Below are 26049 nucleotides of genomic sequence, written 5' to 3' on the forward strand. Positions count from 1 at the left end.
GCCTAACCTTACACCTAATGCAAATAGAGAAAGAAGAACAAATCAAACCTAAAGTTAGTAGAAGAAAATAAATCATAAAGATCAGATCAGAAATAAATGAAAAAGAAATGAAGGAGGACACTACATAATGATCAAGGGATCGATCCAAGAAGAAGATATAACAATTGTGAATATTTATGCGCCCAACATAGGAGCACCTCAATACATAAGGCAAATACTAACACCCATAAAAGAGGAAATCGAAAGAAACACAATCAAAGTAGGGGATTTTAACACCCCACTTTCAACAATGGACAAATCATTCAAAATGAAAATAAATAAGGAAACACAAGTTTTAAATGATACATTAAACAAGATGGACTTAATTGATATTTATAGGACATTCCATCCAAAAAAACCAGAATACACATTTTTCTCAAGTGCCCATGGAACATTCTCCAGGACAGATCATATCTTGGGTCACAAATCTAGCCATGGTAAATTTAAGAAAATTGAAATTGTATCAAGTATCTTTTCCGACCACAACACTATGAGACTAGATATCAATTACATGAAAAGATCTGTAAAAAATACAAACACATGGAAGCTAAACAATACACTACTTAATGACAAGGTGATCACTGAAAAACTCAAAGAGGAAATCAAAAAATACCTAGAAACAAATGACAATGGAGACACAATGATGCAAAACCTATGGGATGCAGCAAAAGCAGTTCTAAGAGGAAGTTCATAGCAATACAATCCTACCTTAAGAAACAGGAAACATCTCAAATAAACAACTTAACCTTGCACCTAAAGCAATAAGAGAAAAAAAAACCTCCAAACTTAGCAGAAGGAAAGAAATCATAAAGATCAGATCAGAAATAAATGAAAAAGAAATGAAGGAAGCGATAGCAAAGATCAATAAAATTAAAAGCTGGTTCTTTGAAAAGATAAACAAAATTGATAAACCATTAGCCAGACGCATCAAGAAAAGAAGGAAGAAGACTCAAATCAATAGAATTAGAAATGAAAAAGAAGAAGTAACAACTGACTCTGCAGAAATACAAAGGATCATGAGAGATTACTACAAGCAACTCTATGCCAATAAAATGGACAACCTGGAAGAAATGGACAAATTCTTAGAAATGCACAACATGCCGGGATTGAACCAGGAAGAAATAGAAAATATGAACAGGCCAATCACAAGCACTGAAATTGAAACTGTGATTAAAAATCTTCCAACAAGGTCTTCCCTGGTGGCACAGTGGTAGAGACACAGCATGCGGATGCAGGGGACACGGGTTTGTGCTCCGGTCCGGGAAGATCCCACAAGCCGCAGAGTGGCTGGGCCCGTGAGCCATGGCCACTGAGCCTGCACATCCAGAGCCTGTGCTCTGCAATGGCAGAGACCACAACAGTGAGAGGCCTGCGTACCGCAAAAAAAAAAAAAAAACTTCCAACAAACAAAGGCCCAGGACCAGACGGCTTCACAGTTGAATTCTATCAAACATTTAGAGAAGAGCTAACACCTATCCTTCTCAAACTCTTCCAAAATATAGCACAGGGAGGAACACTCCCAAACTCATTCTACGAGGCCACCATCAACCTGATACCAAAACCAGACAAAGATGTCACAAAGAAAGAAAACTACAAGCCAATATAACTGATGAACATAGATGCAAAAATCCTCAACAAAATACTAGCAAAGAGAATCCAACAGCACATTAAAAGAATCATACACCATGATCAAGTGGGGTTTATTCCAGGAATGCAAGGATTCTTCAATATACGCAAATCAATCAACGTGATACACCATATTAACAAACTGAAGGAGAAAAACCGTATGATCATCTCAACAGATGCAGAGAAAGATTTCGACAAAATTCAACACCTATTTATGATAAAAACCCTGCAGAAAGTAGGCATAGAGGAAAATTTCCTCAACATAATAATGGCCATATATGACAAACCCATAGCCAACATCGACCTCAATAGTGAAAAACTGAAACCATTTCCACTAAGATCAGGAACAAGATAAGGTTGCCCACTCTCACCACTCTTATTAAACATAGTTTTGGAAGTTTTTGCCACAACAATCAGAGAAGAAAAATAAATAAAAGGAATCCAAATTGGAAAAGAAGTAAAGCTGTCACTGTTTGCAGATGACATCATACTCTACATAGAGAATCCTAAAGATGCTACCAGAAAACTACTAGAGCTAATCAATGAATTTGGTAAAGTAGCAGGATACAAAATTAATGCACAGAAATCTCTGGCATACTTATATACTAATGATGAAAAATATGAAAGTGAAATTAAGAAAACACTCCCATTTACCACTGCAAGAAAAAGAATAAAATATCTAGGAATAAACCTACCTAAGGAGACAAAAGACCTGTATGCAGAAAATTATAAGACACTGATGAAAGAAATTAAAGATGATACAAAGAGATGGAGAGATATACGATATTCTTGGACTGGAAGAATCAACATTGTGAAAATGACTATAGTACTCAAAGCAATCTACAGATTCAATGCAATCCCTATCAAACTACCACTGGCATTTTTCACAGAACTAGAACAAAAAAAGTCACAATTTGTATGGAAACACAAAAGACCCCTAATAGCCAAAGCAATCTTGAGAACAAAAAATAGAGCTGGAGGAATCAGGCTCCCTGACTTCAGAATATACTACAAAGCTACAGTAATCAAGACAGTATGATACTGGCACAAAAACAGAAATATACATCAATGGAACAGGATAGAAAGCCCAGAGATAAACCCACGCACCTGTGGTCACCTTATTTTTGATAAAGGAGGCAAGAATATACAGTGGAGAAAAGACATCCTCTTCAATAAGTGGTTCTGGGAAAACTGGAGAGGTACATGTAAAAGTATGAGATTAGATCACTCCCTAACACCATACACAAAAATAAGCTCAAAGTGGATTAAAGACCTAAATGTAAGTCCAGAAACTATCAAACTCTTAGAGGAAAACATAGGCAGAACACTCTATGACATAAATCACAGCAAGATCCTTTTTGACCCACGTCCTAGAGAAATGGAAATAAAAACAAATATGAACAGATGGGACCTAATGAAACTTCAAAGCTTTTGCACAGCAATGGAAACCATAAACAAGACAAAAAGACAACCCTCAGAATGGGAGAAATTATTTGCAAATGAAACAACTGACAAAGGATTGATCTCCAAAATTTACAAGCAGCTCAAGCAGCTCAATAAAAAAAAACAAACAACCCAATTCGAAAATGGGCAGAAGACCTTAATAGACATTTCTCCAAAGAAGAGATACAGATTGCCAAGAAACACATGAAGGAATGCTCAACATCATTAATCATTGGAGAAATGCAAATCAAAACTCCAATGCGATATCATCTCACACTGGTCAGAATGGCCATCAAAAAAAATCTGGAAACAATAAATGCTGGAGAGGGTGTGGAGAAAAGGAAACACTCTTGCACTGTTGGTGGGAGTGTAAATTGATAGAGCCACTATGGAGAACAGTATGGAGGTTCCTTAAACAACTACAAATAGAACTACCATACAACCCGCAATCCCACTACTGGGCATATACCTTAAGCAAACCATAATTCCAAAAGTGTCATGTACCAATATGTTCACTGAAGCTCTATTTACAATAGCCAGGACATGGAAGCAACCTAAGTGTCCATCAACAGATGAATGGATAAAGAAGATGTGACACGTATATACAATGGAATATTACTCAGCCATAAAAAGAAACGAAACTGAGATTTTTGTAGTGAGGTGGATGGACCTCGAGTCTGTCATACAGAGTGAAGTAAGTCAGAAAGAGAAAAACAAATACCGTATGCTAACACATATATATGGAATCTAAGGAAAAAAAAAAAGTTCCTGAAGAACCTAGGGGTAAGACAGGAATAAAGACACAGACCTGCTAGAGAATGGACTTGAGGATATGGGGAGGGGGAAGGGTAAGCTGTGACAAAGTGCCAGAGTGGCATGGACATATATACACTACCAAATGTAAAATAGATAGCTAGTGCGAAGCAGCTGCATAGCACAGGGAGATCAGCTCGGTGGTGTGTAACTACCTAGAGGGGTGAGATAGGGAGGGTGGGAGGGAGGGAGACGCAAGAGGAAAGAGACATGGTAACATATGTATATGTATAACTGATTCACTTTGTTATAAAGCAGAAACTAACACACCATTGTAAAGCAATTATACTCCAATAAAGATGTTAAAAAAATAAAAAAGAGCTAATCAACATACACACACAAAAAAAGAAATGAAGGAAACAATAGCAAAGATCAATAAAACTAAAAGCTGGTTCTTTAGGAAGATAAACAAAATTGATAAACCATTAGCCAAACTCATCAAGAAAAAAAGAGAGAAGACTCAAATCAGTGGAATTAGAAATGAAAAAGGAAAAGTAACAACTGACAGCACAGAAATACAAAGGACCATAAGCGACTAGTACAAGCAACTGTATGCCAATAAAATGGATGCCCTGGAAGAAATGGACAGATTGTTAGAAAGATACAATATCCAAAGACTGAACCAGGAAGAAATAGAAAATATGAACAGACCAATCACAAGCACTGAAATTGAACCTGTGATTAAAAAACTTCCAACAAACAGAAGTCCAGGACCCAATGGCTTCACAGGTGAATTCTATTAAATATCTAGAGAAGAGCTAACACCTATTCTTCTGAAATTGTTCAAAAAATTTGTAGAGGAAGGAAACCTCCCAAATTCATTCTATGAGGCCACCAACACCAGACACCAAAACCAGACAAAGATACCACACAAAAAAAGAAATTACAGGCCAATATCACTGACAAATATTCACGCAAAAATCCTCAACAAAATACTAGCAATCCGAATCCAACGATACATTAAAAGGACCATACACCATGATCAAGTGGGATTTATCCCAAGGATGCAAGGATTTTTCAATATCTACAAATCAATTAGTGTGATACACCACATCAATAAATTGAAAAATAAAAACCATATAATCATCTCAATAGCTCCAGAAAAAGCTTTTGATAAAATTCACCACCTATTTATGATAAAAACTCTCCAGAAAGTAGACATAGAGGGAACCTACCTTAACACAATAAAGGCCATATAAAACAAACCTACAGCTAACATCATACTCATACTGGTGAAAAGCTGAAAGCGCTTCCTGTAGGATCAGGAAAAAGACAAGGATGTCCACTCTTGCCACTTTTATTCAACATAATTTTGGAAGTCCTAGATATGGCAATTAGAGAAGAAAAATAAGTAAAAGGAATCCAAATTGGAAAAGAAGAAGTTAAACTGTCACTGTTTGCAGATGACATGCTATTGTATACAGAAAAGCCTAAAGATGCTACCAGAAAACTACTAGAGCTCATCAATGAATTTGGTAAAGTTGCAGGATACAAAATTAATACACAGAAATCTGGTGCATTTTTATACACTAACAATGAAAGCTCAGAAAGAGAAATTCAAGAAACAATCCCATTTACCACTGCATCAAAAAGAATAAAATACCTAGGAATAAACCTACCTAAGGAGGCAAAAGACCTGTACTCAGAAAACTATAAGACACTGATGAAATCAAAGATGACACAAACAGATGGAGAGATATACCATGTTCTTGGATTGCAAGATTCAATACTGTGAAAATGACTATAGTACCCAAAGCAATCTACAGATTCAGTGCAATCCCTATCAAACTACCAATGGCATTTTTTACAGAATTAGAACAAAAAATCTTAAAATTTGTATGGAGACCAAAAAGACCCTGAATAGCCAAAACAATCTTGAGGGAAAAAAAACGGAGCTGGAGGAATAAGACTCCATGACTTCAGACTATATTACAAAGCTACAGTGATCAAGACAATATTGTACTGGCACAAAAACAGAAATATAGATAAATGGAACAGGATAGAAAGCTCAGAGATAAACCCACACACCTATGGTCAACTAATCTATGACAAACGTGGCAAAGATATACCATGGAGAAAAGACAGTCTCATCAATAAGTGGTGCTGGGATAACTGGACAGCTATATGTAAAAGAATGAAATTAGAACACTCCCTAACACCATACACAAAAGTAAACTCAAAATGGATTAAAGACCTAAATATAACACCGGTCACTATAAAACTCTTAGAGGAAAACATGGGAAGAACACTGTTGGACATAAATCACAGCAAGATCTTTTTTGATCCACCTCCTCGAGAAATGGAAATCAAAACAAAAATAAACAAATGGGACCTAATGAAACTTAAAAGCTTTTGCACATCAAAGGAAACTATAAACAAGATGAAAAGACAACCCTCAGAATGGGAGAACATATTTGCAAATGAATCAATGGACAAAGGATTAATCTCCAAAATACATAAACAGCTCATGCAGCTCAATATTAAAGAAACGAAAAACCCAATCCAAAAATGGGCAGAAGACCTAAATAGACATTTTTCCAAAGAAGACATACAGATGGCCAAGAGGCATATGAAAAGCTGTTCATCATCACTAATTATTAGAGAAATGCAAATCAAAACTACAATGAGGTATCACGTCACAGCAATTAGAATGGGCATCATCAGAAAATCTAAAAACAACAAATGCTGGAGAGGGTGTGGAGAAAAGGAACCCTCTTGCACTGTTGGTAGGAATGTAAATTGATACAGCTACTATCGAAAACAGTATGGAAGTTCCTTAAAAAACTAAAAATAGAACTACAGTATGACCCACCAATCCCACTACTGGGCATATACCCAGAGAAAACCTTAATTCAAAAAGTCATACACTTGTTAGAATTAATTATTCCTAGACCTCAACGTAGACTTACAGAAGCAAATATCCAGAATTAGAACCTGGGAACCTGCTTTTCTTATAGTTTCCCTGTAAGAATCTTAACATCAGTTTACTGAATGCTGCTAGTCTGTCTTTGCAAGAATACAAGATACAAAAGTATATATAAACTTCTATAAGTGGCCACAAAGTGACCATTTCTCAATCACTAGTTAATTTCTGCAACAACCCCCCATTTCACAGTCTATATCCAAAGTTGGTCTCCCCAGTCAGATAAACTTAAATATGGGTTTGTTATTGCTGATAATTAAATTATTATTTTTTGAGAGAAATTACATAGTAATGATATATTCAAAAGGAAGTCCATGAAAGATTAGAGACAGATACAGAAGTATTATGGGTGAAAAGAGATGTTAGATCTGTGTTTAAAAAGTGGATAGAGACTAAATTACATAAGATTGACACAATGCTGTATGTTTTCAAACTGTACACATTAAAGTTTATTATACTACATTCCTTACTTTTATCAATGTTTGAACTTTTCTGAAATATACTTTATAAAGCACTAAGATTGTTGGTAGTAGAGGTATCTGTTCTTACACTTCTTCTTGGTTCAGCAACAGACTATGCTTTCCAGCCCTACTGCAGTTTAGGGATGGCCATATAATTAAATTCCTAACAATGAAATATGAGCAAAAGTTATCTTTGTTGTGTTCCTGGTCTAGGACTTTAAAGAGAAAACGTCTCCTTCCTAGTTATTATCTTTCACTTTTTTCCCTGCTAGAACCCGGGTGTGGTGAGCCAGTCTCAACAAGGCACCCTCCATGGCAACACCCTATGATGCTGTTGGAGTCCCCAAAGGAATGACTGGGTTTTGATTGAATGATTGGAAAAGAGTCATCCTCAAGTCTTAAAAAAAAAAATCAAAACCTTGAATGGTTATGTGAATAAGAAATAAACTAATTTTGTGTTAAGCCATTATACTTTTGAGTCATTTTTATATCAGTTTAGCCTATCCTAATGAATATCATGAGAATTTGTTGTGTATGCTTTTCTGAAAACAAAATAAAGCTAATTTAAAGGTTAGAAATTTTTAGGGAAAACATTAAATATTAATCCAAAGTAATACTGATAGAGTAATTAGATTATTTACAAATTATTTACAAAAGTCATAATATCTCTTGAAATATAAATGTAGCTAATTGTAGGTAATGTTAATGTTCAAAGAAGGAAATTGTGTTAATGAAGATGTACTATTAAACTAGTTGTGATAAAATTACATGATCAAGTTATTGTATCGTTATTGTGTTGTGTAGGCTTTTATTATAAAATTAAAATTATAAAGTTCATGTTCATAGTATATAATCTGCTGTTTTTAGGAAAAGCTAATGTTAACAAGGCATAATAATAGCTTATGTAGTAATTATATTATACTTGTTATTCATTTACTCTAAATATTTTATTGAACACATACTGTAAGCAAATAACTGATCATTCATCACGCAGTCTATTAGGAAAAATGAAAAAAATTAAATATGCAAATACAGTACAAAGGATTTAGTGCCACATAGGGCTAAATGCAAGTGACCATGAGCTCAGTAGTCAGATAAATTGGGGACTTGGTGTGATAAGTTTAATTATGTTCCATCCAAGAAATGAGTGCACAGAATTTTTGAACATTTCAGTGATGTGTATGTATATACATATATATGTGTACACACACACACACAGCAGTAATGAAAAGCATCTTAGTATCAATTTTATCTGGATCCTCAAAACAATAGATGCTATCAATAAAATCCAAAATGAATGTAAAACCATCACACAGAACTTCTCAGGTTTGGTTGCTTGGTAATAGATTCCCTGATGGAGTTTCGTATGCAGGATATTCGTTAGGGATAACTCTTGTGGAAAAGGGAAATGAAGAAGGACTGGGAAGAAGTTATCCTGAAATGAAGGCCCTGCAAACCCTCAGTCAGTCCCATCAAGAGCTCTGTAACAACATGGCTTGTCAGAGGTGTCCTGCAGAGGCTCAAAATAGCTGCATTTTTATAACTGGCTAATGCAAGCTGTTTAGGGAAGGGACCCGTTGGTAAAAGTGGTTCTATCAAGTTAAGACAAACCTTGAAATAGGTAACAGCTGGAAAATGTATTGGTACCTGGCACAATTTCTTCCCTTTGTCAGGGATCTAGGGGTCAAATCCCCATGTTCCCTTGAACTTGGAAGATATAGTGAACTAGGGTCTTCCTCTGAACTAATATGATTTAAAAATGTGAATGCTTTATAAATGAACCGGCTACGAAAGAAGGAGAGGTGGCTGGGTTAGGACTGGTCCCATATCCCATGGTTTGTCAGAGCAAAGGATGCTTAGAACACATACCCCATGTACCAGGTAAGAGCTATGAACTGTAGGGAGCTAGCATGGGGTGCACAGAACTCTTCAAGACAGCTTGCTAAGGGGATGAGAAACCTCAATAGAAAGCACCTAGAGGTGTACCTCCAGATATCTAGGCATCAACTAAGGAGTTGAAAACAACAAGCCAGAATAAAGATGCATGTTAATTATTGAACTCAAGTTGTCTTTATGACTAGAAGTACCTAAAAATCTCTTTTATTATTTGATAATCATCAGAAGAATATAGAATGCGTCCTAGTTTTCTTCTAGAAAGACGGAAAAATTCATCTTGCAGAATAAGATAAATGGAGAGTGATAGAAAAGTTTCAGGTTCTTTTCTCATTATTTTCTGTGCACCCTACTTGTTCAACAAAATAGTGAACTCACACTGATTTTTATGCTTGCTTACATCATTTTGCTTAAATTATGTGTAAAAAATATATTTTCTAAAATAGGAAGTAAGGTTAAATTAAAAAAAAAAGAGTCATGCACCCCAATGTTCATTGCAGCACTATTTACAATAGCCAGGTCATGGAAGTAACCTAAATGCCCACTGACAGACAAATGGATAAAGAAGATGTGGTACATATATACAATGGAATATTACTCAGCCATAAAAAGGAACGAAATTGGGTCATCTATAGAGACGTTGATGGACCTAGAGACTTTCATACAGAGTGAAGTAAGTCAGAAAGAGATAAACAAATATCGTATATTAACACATATATGTGGAATCTAGAAAAATGGTACAGATGAACCAGTTTACAAGGCAAAAACAGAGACACAGATGTAGATAACAAATGTATGGACACCAAAGGGGGAAGCGTGGGGTGCGGGGGTGATGGTGGTGGGATGAATTTGGAGATTGGATTGACATACATACACTAATATGTATAAAATAGATAACTAATAAGATCCTGCTGTATAAGAAAGGAAGGGAGGGAGGAAAGAAGGAAGGAAGGAAGGAATGAAGGAAGGAAGGGAGGGAGGGAGGGAGGGAGGGAGGGAGGGAGGAAAAAAAAAGGATTGCTATTATCCTAAGATCAGTTCTGTTTTCTCTTAGTCAAAGTTATTTTGGTTGCAAATAACATAAAACAATCAGAGCCACCTTAAATAATTATCAGAAAAGTGTATATCTTGGAAAAATCCTGGGGCTTCTCAAGGAAGTTAGGTTAGCTGGGGCCCTGGAAAGACCTCCTTGGAATGGCCTCAGTCTGTGTATCTGTTTTGTTCTGAAGAACAGACTTAGAACCCCAGAGTCTACTTTCCCCCTGTATCAGGAACCAACCCAAACTGGGTGACCTCTTTCCTTTAATGCCAATTTCTCACCAGAAAAAGTTGGAAGGCTGCTCTGATCCCTTTGGCAGCAGCCAAGTGAACAAGGGTGAGTAATTCAGTGCCCTGAAGAAGCGGGTCAGAGTTTAAGAGAATATGGGTCAAAACAAACTTAGAGAATCCTGTGAAACATCAGTTATATGATATCAGTCATCAGGAACTAGAAAGTGAATTGCATCTAAGAAAGTTGTACTTATTTTTTCATTTCTAATTGGAAGTGGTCAAAATGAGCTACTAACAGTAAACATCAGACACTTCAGAGACTTTTTTTCTCTCCTTATTCACCTAATGTGGATCTTAAAACTAATACTGTGCAAGTCTGATACATATATAAAAAAGACATTTCTTTCAGGGGTTTAAATATATCTATAAACTATTATTTAACATAAATCATACACTCTAACATTTCATGTTCAGACAAATTTCAAAAGCAGTTTTCCTTTATGGTAAATAAAGAATTATTGTCCAATACTATGAAATTTTTAAAATGAGATAAAATTGATATTCATAAATCATCTAATCCAAACTTCCATTTCCAAGGAAGTATCAACATATATCTTTTGAGAAAAACAAAATAGTTATTTTTCCTTTTCTCAATTTTCTATAGGAGGTTTTAAATACCCCCACAGGAACAGACTTCAGTAATTCACAAGGCTATCTCACTTTATGGCATGTAAATTCATTTTACTTCTTGTCCAGATCCAAACAGAAATTGCCCACTACATTCCTATTTCTAAAACCCAGAACACAACCATCTTCCTTCAGGGAGTAGCCTTCCTGCCTGTATAAACACACTCCCCCAAGAATTACCTTGTCAGAATCCAGCACTGATGTACTGTGTCAGTCTGGATCATTGTTAAATCTTTTTGGCTATTAGTGTTGAAACGATGGGCACCTGCGTGTTTACGAAGTCATAGTGGTATGGTACCTGTGCTTTAGGGATTAATCTAAAGTCAGCAGTCACTTATGCCCTCGGGCAGTTTTCAAAACTATGTCACATTTCAGGGTAATTGCAATGCTATCTCTTAATATGCCACTGATGATCAAGAGGTATCAATGGGCTATCACTGTGGATGGAGATGTCGGTCCCAGTTGTTCATCTGCAGGTGTACCTATTTTACCCAGGGTAGATTTGTCAATTCTGTACAGTGTATTGTTTCTGTACAATATATTTTTTATCTGCAAAAATAGAAAAAGCATATAACCTACTATCTAAAATTATATGGTCTTTTTTTTAAATAAAATGTTTAATGCATCTACTTTACGCACTATTTTGTGATTCTAGAACTTACTTTGCTAGTGAGGACAGGGCAATAGTTCAAATTTTACTAGATATCACTACTGCTGAGTAGCAGCAAGTACCTTACTTCTTTATTGAAAGAATGCTATCCTTGTCATAGTCAGTAAACTTCAAGGCCTCTGGGATGGCTAGTCTCCTCCTCAGTTACAGTAAGAAAGTGTATTCATAATGTTCTTAAAAGATTATGTTCTAAATTCTGAGGAAATGGCAAAAAATTCATATAGCTATATATAATTTTAAAGCACAGTCCAAAAACATGTCATGCTTAATCATTCTAAGGCAGCCATTGTTCCCTTTGTATTGGAACAAACATACTGAGGGACAATATTGCAGACAGTTCACATATACTTAGACACTATGATCTTTATTTATCTATATTTTATGTGCTTAAACACTATACTATGTCTTTTAACACTTTAAACATGATAATGAGCAAAAAGTATATATTTTCAGTAAATGATACTGAATATTTAAATCTTAAAAAAAAATAAGAACTTTGACCCTATCTTGACACCATATACAAAAGTTACCTCTAGATGTGTCATAAACCTATACTTAAAAGCTAAAACCATAAAGCCTCTAGAAAAAAATATTGAGAAGACCCTTTGTGACTTTGAGGTAGGCAAAGATTTCCTAGGGAGGACACAACACTAAAGTATAAGAAAAAAAAAACAATGAATTAGACTTTAGAAAAAAATTAACTTCTGCTCTTCAAAAGACACTTAAGAAAATTAAAAGCCAAGCCGCATATTGGGAGAAAATATTTGCAGTATGTATATTTCACAAAGGATGCAAATCCAGAATATACAAATTACTCCACCAACAATAAAAAGACCAACAATCCAATTAAAAGTTCGTCAACATTCTAACCAATTGTTTCAAGTAAGATAACAGATACAAATGGCCAAAAAGTATTTGAAAACATGTTCAACATCATTAATCATCAAGGAATTGAATATTAAAAGGGGAAAGGGGGGGATAAAATAGGAGTTTGGGATTAACATATACACACTACTATGTATGAAATAGATAACCAACAAGGACCTATTGTATAGCACAGGTAACTATACTCAGTATCTTGTAATAATCTATAATAGAAAAAAAATCAAAAAAACATATAAAAATAACTGAATCACTTTGCTGTACATCTGAAACTAACACAACATTGTAAATCAACTATACCTCAATAAAAAATAAAATTTTAAAAAGATTCAAACAAACAAACAAACAAAAACTACAATAAGTTACCACTTGAAATACTAGAATAGCTGTTGTTAAGACTGAGAACTTCAGGTACTGGCAAGCAAGTAGAACAACCAGAGTTTTCATACAATGTTGGTGAGAGATAAAACAGTGCAACCACTTTAGGAAATTATTTTGCAATCCCATATAATATAAATAAGGCTTACCATATATACACATATATACACATACACACACATTCTAAGACCCAGCAATTCTGTTTTATGTAAAGAGAATGCATGTCCACAAAAATCTTGCACATGAACATTCATAGCAACCTATTCATAATAAGCATAATAAGCTATCCCTGAAAACAGCCCACATGCCCATTCACAAGAGACTGGATAATCAAATTGTGAGATATTGATACAATGGAACATTACTCAGCAAGGAAAAATAAACTATTGATAAATGTAGGAACATGGATAACTTTCAAGACTATGTTGAACTTAAGAAGTAGGAAGAGTGCATACTCTGAGCTTCTGAGTCTTTCCTAATCCCGCATCTATCGTATGCACCTACTTTTTTCTTTGAGGGTTCTTAGGTTGTGGTCACATGTGACTTTGTTGACCACTGACACCTTCTTGATACATTTTCCCCATGAATTTGTGATTCTACAGTCAATGTAGAAATTTACTGCCTCCATTCTGATCAGTGATCCACAGTGAGCATGAGATTGGCACCAGAATGTGCTGGACATTTAGATCCTTTAAGCTTGTATTATGAGCATTTCTCCGCACTAAGTGACATTATAGTGTGAAAAGACGTATGTATTATCTTTCCAAGATTTGTTTTGGCACTGGAGGAAATATTAACTATGTTGGATCTGAAAGAAGACATTTGCATATGCAAAACTTTATTTATTTTAAGGTTAAGCATTACTTCATGAAACATTTATTTTTGTGTGTGTGTGTATGTGTGTGTGTGTGTGTGTGTGTGTGTGTGTGTATGTGGTATTTCTTACCCTGGAATGTGATAAAAATTATTTGAGAGCTACTGTTATAATAGAAAGAACACAGTAGGTGATGTCAAAACACTAGTGTTTGAATCCTAGATCTGCCATTTGGCTGCTTTGTGACTCTGGGCCAATTTCTAAATCTGTTTGAGCCTTTGCTTCCTCATCTATGATACAGGCTCTTGTCAACTATACCACGGATCAATCATCAATCATCTCGTGAATCCTCTGCAAGTTTACCTGCAGTATTTATCCAACAGCAGAAATCAATGAAGATTCTTTTCTTTACTCCACTTTTTTGAAAAAAAATAATTGAGGCAAATCTTATGAATAGTGAAATGCAGTTTTTAGGTTTACAATTTGATGAGTTGTGATAACTGTATAGGCTGTATATGCAGGGCTCTTGACAAGAATAGAGAACATTTCCATCAGCCCAGAGACTCTCCTTATACAGCTTTACCATGACTCTGCATTCCTTTGGCAACCACTATTCTGATTTCTATCATCATAAATCACTTCTTTCTTCAACTTTATATAAATGTTCTTTTAGACTGTGCAGTTTTTACAGTCGACAAGTCCAAACTTCTTAACGTAGTTTACAAGACATGTGTGATAAACCACTCTCTTTAGACCCACTTTTCTACATGCTTTCTCTTTTACTGTATTTTCCAAGCATATTTAATCTGTTTGGTTCCTGGACCCATTTCCAACGACCCCTTTCTTGTGCTTCAGATGACAGTTGCAAGTCCAGGCTGTTACCTGTACTTCTAACCTACTGGTTGTAAACCAGAGGTTTCCAGGGTCCCCCCTCTCCTTGGGGACAATTAATTTGCTAGAGAAGCTCACAGAACTCAGAGAAGCATCTTACTTACTAGAACATCTGTTTATTACAGAGTGATACACTCAGGAACAGCCAGGTGGAAGAGATGCACAGAGCAGGTCTGGAAAAGAGCGCAGAGCTTCCAAGCCTTTTCGGAGCTCAGCATTCTCCCCAGATCTCCATGTGCTACCAATCTGGAAGAAATCTGAATCCAGTCCTTCTATGTTATTATCAAGGTTTCATTACATAGGCATGATTGATTAAATCACTGGTGACTGGCAACTGATTCAAGCTCTAGCCCCTCTCCCCAAAGGTCTGGGGGGTGGGAAGGAGAGGTAGGACTGAAAGCTCCCACCCTCTGATTACCAGTTGGGTTCCCTGGCAACCAGCCCCCATCTTTAAGTTACCTAGGGGCTTTTCAAAAAGTCACCTTATTTACATTACAAAAGACACCTTTACATCTCTCTTCACTTAGGAAATTCCAAGAGTTTTAGGAGCTCTGGCCAGAAACAGGTAAGATGATCAATATATCTTTTTGTAAATCATAATGTCACACCTAACTTCTACCTATTCAAAAAAATGTTCTCTTTCTTTTCAGGCTTTGGAGATGTTCGCTGTATCTATGTATCATTCTCCCATATTATAACCCCTTCTTCACTGAATCTCCACCATATCCTACTTCTGTGTTAGATCTCAACTAACATGGCCCTTCCCACTGAGGCCGCCCATGATCTCTGTGGGCTCCTAAAGCATCATCTATTTGCCTTGTCATTGCATTTCTCAGATCCTATGGAGATTGCGTATTTAATTGCCTGTAACTCTGTCCTCTCCTCCACCTAAAAGCAGGTCTCAGATAGTAATACAGAATACAGATAATAGCAACCAATTGGACCAAGTCTGTACTGTTTCTCATTTATCACCTGTTTTGTATATGCTTAACACACACACACACACACACACACACACAGTCTGCTCATTTTACTCAAAGAGAAACCATTTGGCTTATTGTACTTCATTCCAAATACTTATCATCTCATCTAATTCCATTAAATGGCTTTTAATTATCATAATTCTTTCTTCTACCAGATTTTCCTTATATGGATATGATATAATTTCCAATCTTTCACTAATTTCAGAATACTAGCTTACTACAGAGTCATCTATCCTCATGAAGTCCATTCGAAAACAACTGCATATAACAAATTGCCATCTGCCTCAGCACATCAAATGACTTTCATCTTCACAGAATTCCTTAAAGGCCCCCTCTTGCACCAGATCTTAGATGGATTAAAAGGCAGCTTCTAGTTTTTGGCTTCTAAGAAGAAAAACAGACTATATGGAGATATGGATGATACTTAATTTAACACTCACATTTACATGCCTAAATATACAGTAAGAACTGTATTCTGTTATGTATTCATGTTACTGTTTTCATTTTATAGTCTTCTTTTATACAATGAGTATATTGCTACATGTAAATCAAATTTCTAAAAATCAAATTCCTTAAATTTCCTAAAGGAAATTATTTTAAAGGAAACAAATTCTCTAGTAACAGATATTTAACTCTCCTAAAAGTTTTTCAAAGCAAGATCTTGGTATTTCCTTAAACCAGTCATATTCTGCAATACTGTTTAGTGTTTCAATGTTTAATGGTTGCTTTTTGAGACTTTCACATTATAGTTAGACATTTACTTAACCTCTGATTTATTACTTAAAAAATCCAAATGCATTAGGCTATCCTCTAATCTGAATCTTTATCTTTCCCATAATATAAGGACAATATTACCTGCCTTTTTGGATATAATGTAAGGACATGACCCACAGTATATGTTCAAGAAAAGTAGCTATTACTCTAGTCATCCCTTTCTTCTCAAAATGTACAGATTTCTTCTCCTTCAGCCTCTACTGAGTTTCCATCACCGAGGCTCTGTCTCCTGAGTTGCATCAGGGTCTATCATTTTCTGACATACAATGAACCTGCTAAAAATAGCTATACTCGAGAGAAAACATGTTCATTCTGCTTTTCTATTAGAATGTAAAATCTAATCTTCAATGTTTTGAAGGAAATGGACATCAATTGTGCCATTCCTGATAAAAGTGTAATAACACAGACCAATCTGTTTCAAAGTAATTAAATCCTAAAGCCTCATTACCTATAGATAACATTTGTATCAGGCCATGCTGGTGAAATGGGTTCTCAGTTTCTGACCACATGTGAACTCTGCTCAACTCCCAAATTATAAACAAAACTGACACTCCCTCAAGACACAAGAGAGGACCTATGGTTGTTCTTCCTTCCTAGAAGAATTTGGCAAATATAAGCAGTTCTCTTAAAAAAAAAACATGGAAAGAAAAAGTCTCAGCAAATCACACAAAGGTCTCCAATCCCTCTTTTGGATCCAAGAAAAGAAAAAAAAGTGTTCTCCTGCTCTTTACCATCTCACAACTAAACTCCCTCAGAAACAACAGTCAATGTAAGACACTGAAAATGTAGGCTCCCTTGATAATCCTTAACCCAATTCTGTACTAAGGTAAATTTCCAATTTATAAATGTATTTGCCTTTTATATACTATACTTATTTAAAGACACTGGGGAAGAATTCATCCAATACTTGCATTCAGGAACATATTTAAGAAGTGAATGATGACCACCACGCTGATCTCCTCAAAGTACTTTGCATGTTAATATCTGAACTTCCTGCAAAGCCTGCCTGAAGCAGTGTCTCCCACGGGAGACAGGATGCTGTAACCAGTACACCTGTCTCTGGGTAAGAAAGCCTGGGTTTCAGCTTTATAATTTATTTGCTGTGTGATCTGAGATAAATTAACTTCTCTAATTCTTAATTTTTCTCATTTGTAAAATAGGGTAATGCTAGTAACTATCTCATAGGATTGGCGAGTGGATGCATTGTGGTAGGTGTGTCAGCATCCAGTACACTGCGTGACAAGGAGTATCTCCTCACCAATGCTGACAGAGTGACCACGAGAATGAAGAACTACAATCACGGTGACCTCCTTGGAATCTCTGTGACACCAGCAGTCTGTAAACCCCAGCAGCTCTTACCATGCACTGTTATTTATATCTTATGTATACTGTTAAAAACTAATAAATTAAACATCTGATACCTCTTCATATACCAATAACACATACTGAGGACCGGTGTTACCAACTCACATTCAAGGGCACATGCAATCACATAGTCAAGGATCACTGAGTCCTTGCCCCACAGAACTCATCCCCCAAACTGTAGCTAAACTACAAGTTCATCTATAGTAAAGGACCGAAAACTTTGTCATTCAGGTGTTCTTGAATGTTTATTCTCTCTCTCTACCGCAAAAATTTTTTGGAAGTAGTGCTCCTGAGGGTAAGGTAAGCAATGGAGGATACGCTACAAATGATTTGCTTCCCAAAACAGTTAAAAATATTTGTGCAACAAGATACTTGGCTGTGACCTCTCAACTTTTTGACAAATAAAACATGCGGTTATTTCAGAACTCTCCTCTGGAGAAAATGAAGAAGTCATATAACACGGGTATCTGCTAACATTCCTTTGGGAGACCAGCTATTAACCAGTACTCTATTATTTTTAAAAAATATATATTTCTATATCATACTTATTTTACTGAAATTCACCATTTCTGTAAGAAAAGGATCATATTACAATCTATTAATATATTAAGCCTTACACTGTTTATAGCTTTAAAGAAACCAACTGGTGTCAGGATATAATTCCGATTAAGCTACATTTCTTATAATCTGTATTCAGACAAGAAAAGGGATCAAATCAAATGTTCAAAAAATAAGGACATAGGAAAGGCTGGTGATACTAGAGTCATCTCCAAGGGTTTCTAAAAACCATCTCTAAAACTTCCCTCCTTCTGCAGCTGCCATGAGAACACAGAGCTCCAATCTAGATTGTATACTTAATAGAAACCAAAAATTTTGATCAGATATTGTGTTCATTATCCAGATGGATTTATCCTGGTCATGCTCATTCTTACATAATTAATGAAATATTAATGTACAAGACTGAACCTGCCTTCAAAAGAAAATCTTATAAAGAAATAAATTAAAACACAAATGAATGGAGACTGGATATTATATATAAAATAAACACAGAAGACTTTGCAGAAGGGGGCAGGAAGAAGGCAGGCTGGCTGGGTACCATGTGACTCAGGCAGTGGTTTTGCTAGTTTTTCTTGTGTTTCATATATGCCAAAGTGGCAGCTGGAAAGGTTGGAAACCCAGGAACATTAACAGAAGGAGACCAAAAAAAGGCTCAAGCAAAGCCTGCTCTCTCCGGCCACAGGACTAGAAAGAGGGCAACCTTGCAAGACAGAAAACTTTTAGACAACAAACATCCTTCCCCAGCCAAACAACACAGAAAACAAAACAAAACCCAAAAACCGGTGTCTCAGGCTCACCCCCATCAAGAAAAATTAAATAGGGAGCCTGGGCGTCCAGCCTCCCTCCACTGTGAAGGGGCACTCCTTCTCTCTGGGGGGAGGCAGGGGGACTGAATAGGCAACAGCACTTCCGTACCACCAGCAGTGGGGACAGAGGCTACGTGGAGACCCGGATGTCCACCCCCAGGAGCAGAACCAATGCATCCTTCCCCGTCCAAACCGGGGGTGTCAGAGAATCTTTCACTCCTGCTGGAATTCCTCCCCACCCCTCTCGGTGTCACTAAAGACCACACGGGAACAGCAAAAAGGGGCTCCCTCCCTCCCCTAGGCACCTGGGGAAGCCTGGACTCTCCCTGCCCCAGAAGCATCCAGGCAGGCAGCATCCCCTCCCTCTGCTGGCCTGCTGTCAGAGATGGCCTGCCTATGACAATAGCATTTAAAGGTGTGACATGGTCACACTCTGATCTTGAATGAACCACTCTTGACAGGGTGTGTGTGTTGGGGTGGGGAGGAGAGAGAGGGAGGATGGTGAGCCCTGGTAAGAGAGACAGAAGAGAAAAACCAACAGTGTGTAGTGCTTGTAAACCAAGGGAGAAGCCAAGAAATTGGGAGAAGAACAATAGTGGAAAGTGCAGCCAAGTGCCCTGATGAGAGGTCAGACACATTTTACTGGATTGGGCAATTAGATGATTCTCACTGGAGCCTCTGGTTTCAAGACAATGATGAGGACTGCAGCGAGATGGAGGACCTGTGGAAGGTAAACTGAGAAAGTAAGCAGCTGTATGGACTCATGTCATCAGAAACTTGAAGGAAACAAAGGAGAAAAATTGTCAAGAGAGGTTATTTTTATTACTTTCAGCAAGTGAAACAAGTATTCTATTTTTTTTAAGTGATTCCGATTGAATCATGTTTATAGGCTGCTCCAAGGAAAGCTGGGGATGAAGACGTTGGAACTACTGAAGAAAGGATATAATAGGCCAGACCTGGAGGGGATGATGGGTGCTGGGATTAAGGATGCTGTGAACAAGTCAGCCTTGAACAAAAAAATTAATTTCACCTTCTGGGAATGAAAGGAGTATGGAATTTTTTAAGTGGTAGGAGGCTGAAGAACTTCGGAAGACAGAAATCCACTTCCCTTGAGGAAAAGGAGAATGCAGCCAGCTGCCCAGAGTGATGAACATGTGGCCTGATGAGGAGGCCAAGCAGGTGCAGAATGAGCCTCGAGAGATCCAGGTCCTGGGCTAACCAGGCTCAAGTCAGACACGGGCAAGCGACCACTGATGGAGGGAACACGATATTTTAAAATCTCTCGTTGGAATCATCTTTTATAAGATAATCTATTTCATAATTTGGTGTATGAGTTCAAATTTCACTCAGCAGTGATTCAGAGAGTTAAGTCAGTGCTCATTTTATTACAAAATCAAGCTTCAAGTTGAGGTCAAGTCCACAATGCCATTAAAACATTAAGGAAAACCTTAAACACATCATCTTATATTTGTAGAATTTCTGCTTATGTTTTTGTTTTAGTTGTACAAATATTCCTATTTTAAAATACAGCTTACATAGTCACAAACAGCATTTTTTAACATTAAAAGAACTCTGGCTGGTGGATATTCGTTTTGCTGTTTTACAGGTGAAGAAACTGAGAATCAGAAAGGAAATAAATGAAATATCCTTTATTTCACAGTTGGCAGGGGTGTCAACACTCCATCCCAAGTGTTTTGTTTGCTAAAGCAGAATTTCTCCACTATATGATAAATGTGTTTTAACTGCAGATCAAAGATACCTTTAACTTAGTTTTTTTTTGCCAATTTTTATTTTTATTTAAGAAACATAAATAAGGTTATCTCAAATTTATTGGGAGAGAAAAGAGATTACATCAATCAAAGGAAAAGTCACATGAATACTATTTTTTATCAGAAGTTGGTTTTAGAAATTATACCAATACCTTTCTTTAACTTAAGAACTCACCATGTTTTATGGAAAATATTTCAAGGAACACATTCTGAGTTTAAAAATGATCCTTACTGAAAATCTAAATGTAGTTGAATCACTACAAGTCAGCATTTGTGATAAATTATTAATCCATGTTCCTCTCATTCATCCACACCTGCAAACAGGCCAATTCTAGATGGAAGGGCAAGCTTTTCACCAAAATTTGAAAAAAGCACCCAGAGTTTTTTAAAAATCACTTGAACTGTTGGGATATTTGGCAATATTTGACTTCATCATATGATGAGTCAACCAAAACAATGATGAACCTACCAATATTTGTGAATAATTCAGGTTAGGAAATATTGCCAGCCAGAGAACCCAAAACACTCTCAATTGGACAAGAATTTATTAATCCTCCTAAAGGTATGGAATTGCCATAACTGAATCTATAAATTTGAACAGATCTATGTCTGTCAGCAGACAAGCAGGCTTTACTGCAAACAAGAATATTTCCATGCATATACATTTTTAGCTCCCAAGCCTTGAGAATGGTTCAGTAAATGTAAATCTGTCCCCAGTACCCAAAATAATGTTTATGCTTCAAATTGCATTATAATGCAATAAATGTATTATTAATCATTAAACTAAGAAGGAATGAAAAAAGCTTCCAAAATATTTAGCCACTGATTTTGGTATTCTGAATACACAAACACCACTCCTTTGCACCAGCAGTAGTCCCAGACTTCATTAGAATTACAAAGAAATCTAGTCCAACTCCTCAATTTGAAAGACTGGTTCAGGGAAGGGAAATTTACCAAGATTCAGTTTAGGCAAAAGTGGAATTAAAATCCAGGTATCTGGATTCACAGTTTAGTGCACTTCCCAGCAGTATCACAGATATAAATAACCTCGTCTAATTTCATCTGGCAAGCAAATTCAGAGGCTGAGTGGAACTTCAAGAATCATGCTGAATTTGCTGTTTTATCATACTCCAAAGCACCTTCCATACAAATAGGTAATTAAACAATATTATCATCACAGAAGAAAATTCTTTTAACTGCTCAAACATATTATACTATTCAAACCATATTATTCAAGATTTTTCTAAGTAACAACACAATACATAAAATGTTTGGGCTCTTCCTTTAACTTTCTCAGAATCATTCCTACTGAAAGTACACAGCAGGAACAAGTGAAATAACAAACTACAACAAAAATAACAAAATAACCAACAAACTAGCACTTTTAACCCTATGGCCTTCTATTCTAAGTGAAGTAGTCACAATTGAGCACTGATTTGCATCTACCACCAATCAAAAAATCAAAATAAATCACTGTGAAAGCTCATTGGTTTACATCACTGCCCTTGTATGTATTAGCTTCCAGAAAATCATTCCGAAGAACTGAATCATCTGGATCATTTTTATTACTCACTCAGTCTTGAGACGGTCTGCACAGTGCTGGCTGAAATGTACTTCACTGAGCACCTTCTTTCCAAATGAACATCTGTGTCAGGTTTATTTATAGCCGCTGCCTTCAATCAGTACATTTCCAGGGATGAGAAATAAAATTATCTCAACAACACTCTCCTATAGATATCCGAAACAAGACTTAAGAATCTAGGCAGATGGCCTTTGAAAAGATAATGACAGATCTATAATGTAAAATGTATGTTAAGGTTTATTAGAGATTCAAAAGGACACTCTTCAATAAGCACACATAAAGAGCCTCAGGTACAATTAGAGAATTTAAGTCTTGTGTCTCTTTTGGCCTATCTCTTTATATACTCAAGATTATTATCATCACCTCCTCCATCCTCTTTTCCTCATTATGTTTCCTCTGAAATTTGGACACCTCTCTCTGTTTCTTACTTAGATGTTTTTCTCTCTATTTAGGAGCTTTTTCCTCCTAATTCTTCACAAAAGCAGAACATGCTTCCCCCTACTGGGAAAAAATTAAATTACAAAGTACATAGGAACATGTTCCTAAGTATGAAGAAACGAAGTTCCTGAGAAAAATAAAATGTTAAGGAACCAGGTGCACAGCCTTCTCTGACTGTTTTATCAGCAGCAGAAATACTTGCACTCTCTATTTAGGGCTCCTCACATGCATTGCTGTAGTTTGGCAGTTTTCAGTACACTAACTCTCATTAATGACTGATGAATTAATCAAGTCTGCTGTCCCCAAAAGAAGTCCAATTAGCAGGTCTGAGAAAATGATCAATTTGTAACTTTTTTCCATTTTAAAGCATTATCAGCTAAATGAAGACACTTCTGGAAAATATATTGAAGTAAATGATTTAAGAAGACTTTTAACTGCATTTTTAATCATTTTGAACAATCTTAATCATTTACCCATTAATTTACAATATTTCTATTATTTTTATGTAGTTATCTTTATTTTTTAATAGAGTAGAGGGAGAGTTTAATTTTTTAATTGACTTTCATTTTCAACTTTAGGTTCTATTTATTTTTTTTCATACAGTAACCAAGAAAGTAGTAAGCATGATTGCATTTTCTGTCCTAAATCCTCCATAAAACCAAACTTGTTCCTTGAAAAACAGTTTAGTTGTTTCACACATTCAATATTTCGATTATAAAGCTTTTCTTAATTACTTAGTATACAAAATAGAAAAAAACACTTGACACTTTATTGTTGTAAATAATAATCCATCAACAAAACATTTAAATAAACCTAATGACTATTTGACTCATACATGGAGGATTAGAATTTTTCCTTCTATGTACAACTAAATCTTGAAAAAGAAAACATTTCCTTTAATGCTTAAGGGCTGAGGAAGAGAAAGTTTTAACTTTTAGTTTTACCATAGGTAAGTTCATAAGAACCTAAGCTACAAAACTGCACTGTAGTCAATTTGATGATGAAGCAGTTTATTATTAATGAGGCATTCATCAAGCAAAAAAAATCTGGAGTTGTTTTTAAAAAGACAGGTGTAGACTGCTACAGATATCTTGAGTACCTTTAGCAGTTAGACGGCATTATTTCAAGATAAATGAAGTAATTTGGTTAATACTTCTGTCATACAAAAGTTCATGTTCGTGTGTGTGTGTGTGTGTGCGCGTGTGTGTGTGTTTAAACGACCTTTCAAAAGAACGCAAAAGACGACATTTCTGTTCCTCTGGGAATGAAATCTCTTTTAACATTACAGGTACACAAAAGAAAATGCACACTTGGTAAAACAGTTGATCAATTGTGGAGCGTTCCCAGAGATCAGCATCTCCCTGAGCACGCAATCATCACACTTCAAATAAACTGATAAGCACTTTAGCCTCTTCCACGTTCACAAACATTGAAGAACACGCAGAATTTAATCTAGGTTAATTCTGACTTTCCATAGGAAAGACTGTAATTAGACTAAAGAACATCAAAATCGCTTCCCAAGCAGAAGAGAAAGAAAAGAAAGAAAGAAAGAAAGAAAGGAAGGAAGAAAGAAAGACTGATTTGTAGCTAAGAAGCTGTTAAAACACTACATTGATCACCATTCACTCGAAATTGATTTCCCTTCCCTCTGCGGAGTGAAAATATCCCCGTGGACCGCGTAGCTCCTCACTTCTCTCCATCAAAGATCCTAACAGGGCACGTCTCCACCGCCACAGAGCTCGCAGCTCCGGGCTCCCCAAATTCAGCTGCGGAGGGAGGGAGGGAGGGAGCATCCGCCGCCCGAGGACCTGCTCTGTCCGCAGCTCTGGGTCGAGCACCTTAGGGGACAGTCTCCGCGAAGGAGACGGGCGTCCTCCCCAACTCCGCTCCCCGAACCCCGCCGCGGTGACAGGGGCCAGCTGTCTGTTTCCACCTGGGGAGCAAGTCCTACCTTCGGCTAGCAGGCGCGAGGCGTGCACAAAAGATGGATCCAGGCTATCTTTTTCTGCCATCAGCTCAGGCAAGTATTTCTCCTCTTTCATAGCGCGGACTTCGGACCGACCCCGGCCAGGCGCAGGGCTCCGCGCGCTCGGACGTAGGTCGCCGGCACCCTGCTCGCCCACCTCCCGCCTCCCGCCTCCCGCCTCCCGCCTCCCGCTTCCCGCCTCCCGCTTCCCGCCTCACGCCGCCGCGGCTCGGGGTCTGGCGCCCTCTCCGGTCCCGCGCCCCGCCCGCCCCCGCCGTCGGGCTACGCGGCCCCGCGCCTCCCGACCCGTCCTGCCTCAGTCCCTCGCTCGCGCCCAGCCCGGCTCGTACCAGCAGCCTGAACAGGAGAGGAGGGCACAGGGCGCGTCCCGCCTCCGCCCAACGCTGATTGGAGAGGGTGTCGCGAGAGGCTGGGTCCCGCGAGGCCGCGGGCCCTTACTGGACCTCGCCGCAAGTCGGGTCGCCTGAGTGGCAGGACGCGGCAGGAGAGGGGAGGGCAGCGCGGAAGGTGCAAGCGCTTTCTTCTCGCAGCCAGAGCCCGCCCTGGTTATTAGGCATGCCCAGTTGTGTGGAGCCCTCCTTACTGCTGAGGTGCCGAGAGAGAGCGGGAAAAGCACCGGTTGAACAGAGAAGCTGGGGTCCATGACGGGACGGCAGATGGTGATGAGGAGGGCGCGCGGAGGGAATGGGAGAGCACTCGGGAAAGCCTCGGGAAGGTAGATGGGGCTTTACCTGCGTCGCTAAGGCACAGGTGTCTCCTCTCCGTCCTGCAGCTCTTACGCACTCCAGTGTGCAGGAATCAGCTGTGCACCCGGCCTGGAAATATAATGAAGACTGCATGTGATCGGCGGCTGGTATTTCCAATGAGCCTGACCTACATCGCAGAGACGCAGTAGAATGTTCATTGATAAACAAATAAAGCGGCTCCCGAGCTATATTCTTGCACAGCAACACGCCTCCCCTGTGCAATCATTGGGGTATTGACATAGTTCTGGTTGT

At 37.5% G+C, this 26049-nt stretch overlaps 1 protein-coding gene across 4 annotated transcripts in view; it reads right to left on the bottom strand.

Moving 5' to 3' along the window:
* KHDRBS2 (KH RNA binding domain containing, signal transduction associated 2) overlaps positions 1–25258 on the bottom strand; it is a 713761-nt gene extending 688503 nt beyond the window's left edge. For all 4 annotated transcript variants that reach the window (XR_003437134.1, XR_003437135.1, XM_027126844.1 and 1 more), the window contains exon 1: positions 25016–25258. Coding sequence is in view for 2 of the 4 variants with exons in the window: in XM_027126844.1 (XP_026982645.1) it covers positions 25016–25106 (91 nt within the window). In the remaining 2 variants the exon portion in view is untranslated. The remainder of the gene's footprint in view (positions 1–25015) is intronic.
* Positions 25259–26049: the final 791 nt, after the last annotated feature.

Source organism: Aethalodelphis obliquidens, unplaced genomic scaffold (assembly GCF_003676395.1).
Source record: "Aethalodelphis obliquidens isolate GAN/ISIS:26980383/991018 unplaced genomic scaffold, ASM367639v1 scaffold31, whole genome shotgun sequence".
Lineage (NCBI taxonomy): Eukaryota > Metazoa > Chordata > Mammalia > Artiodactyla > Delphinidae > Aethalodelphis > Aethalodelphis obliquidens.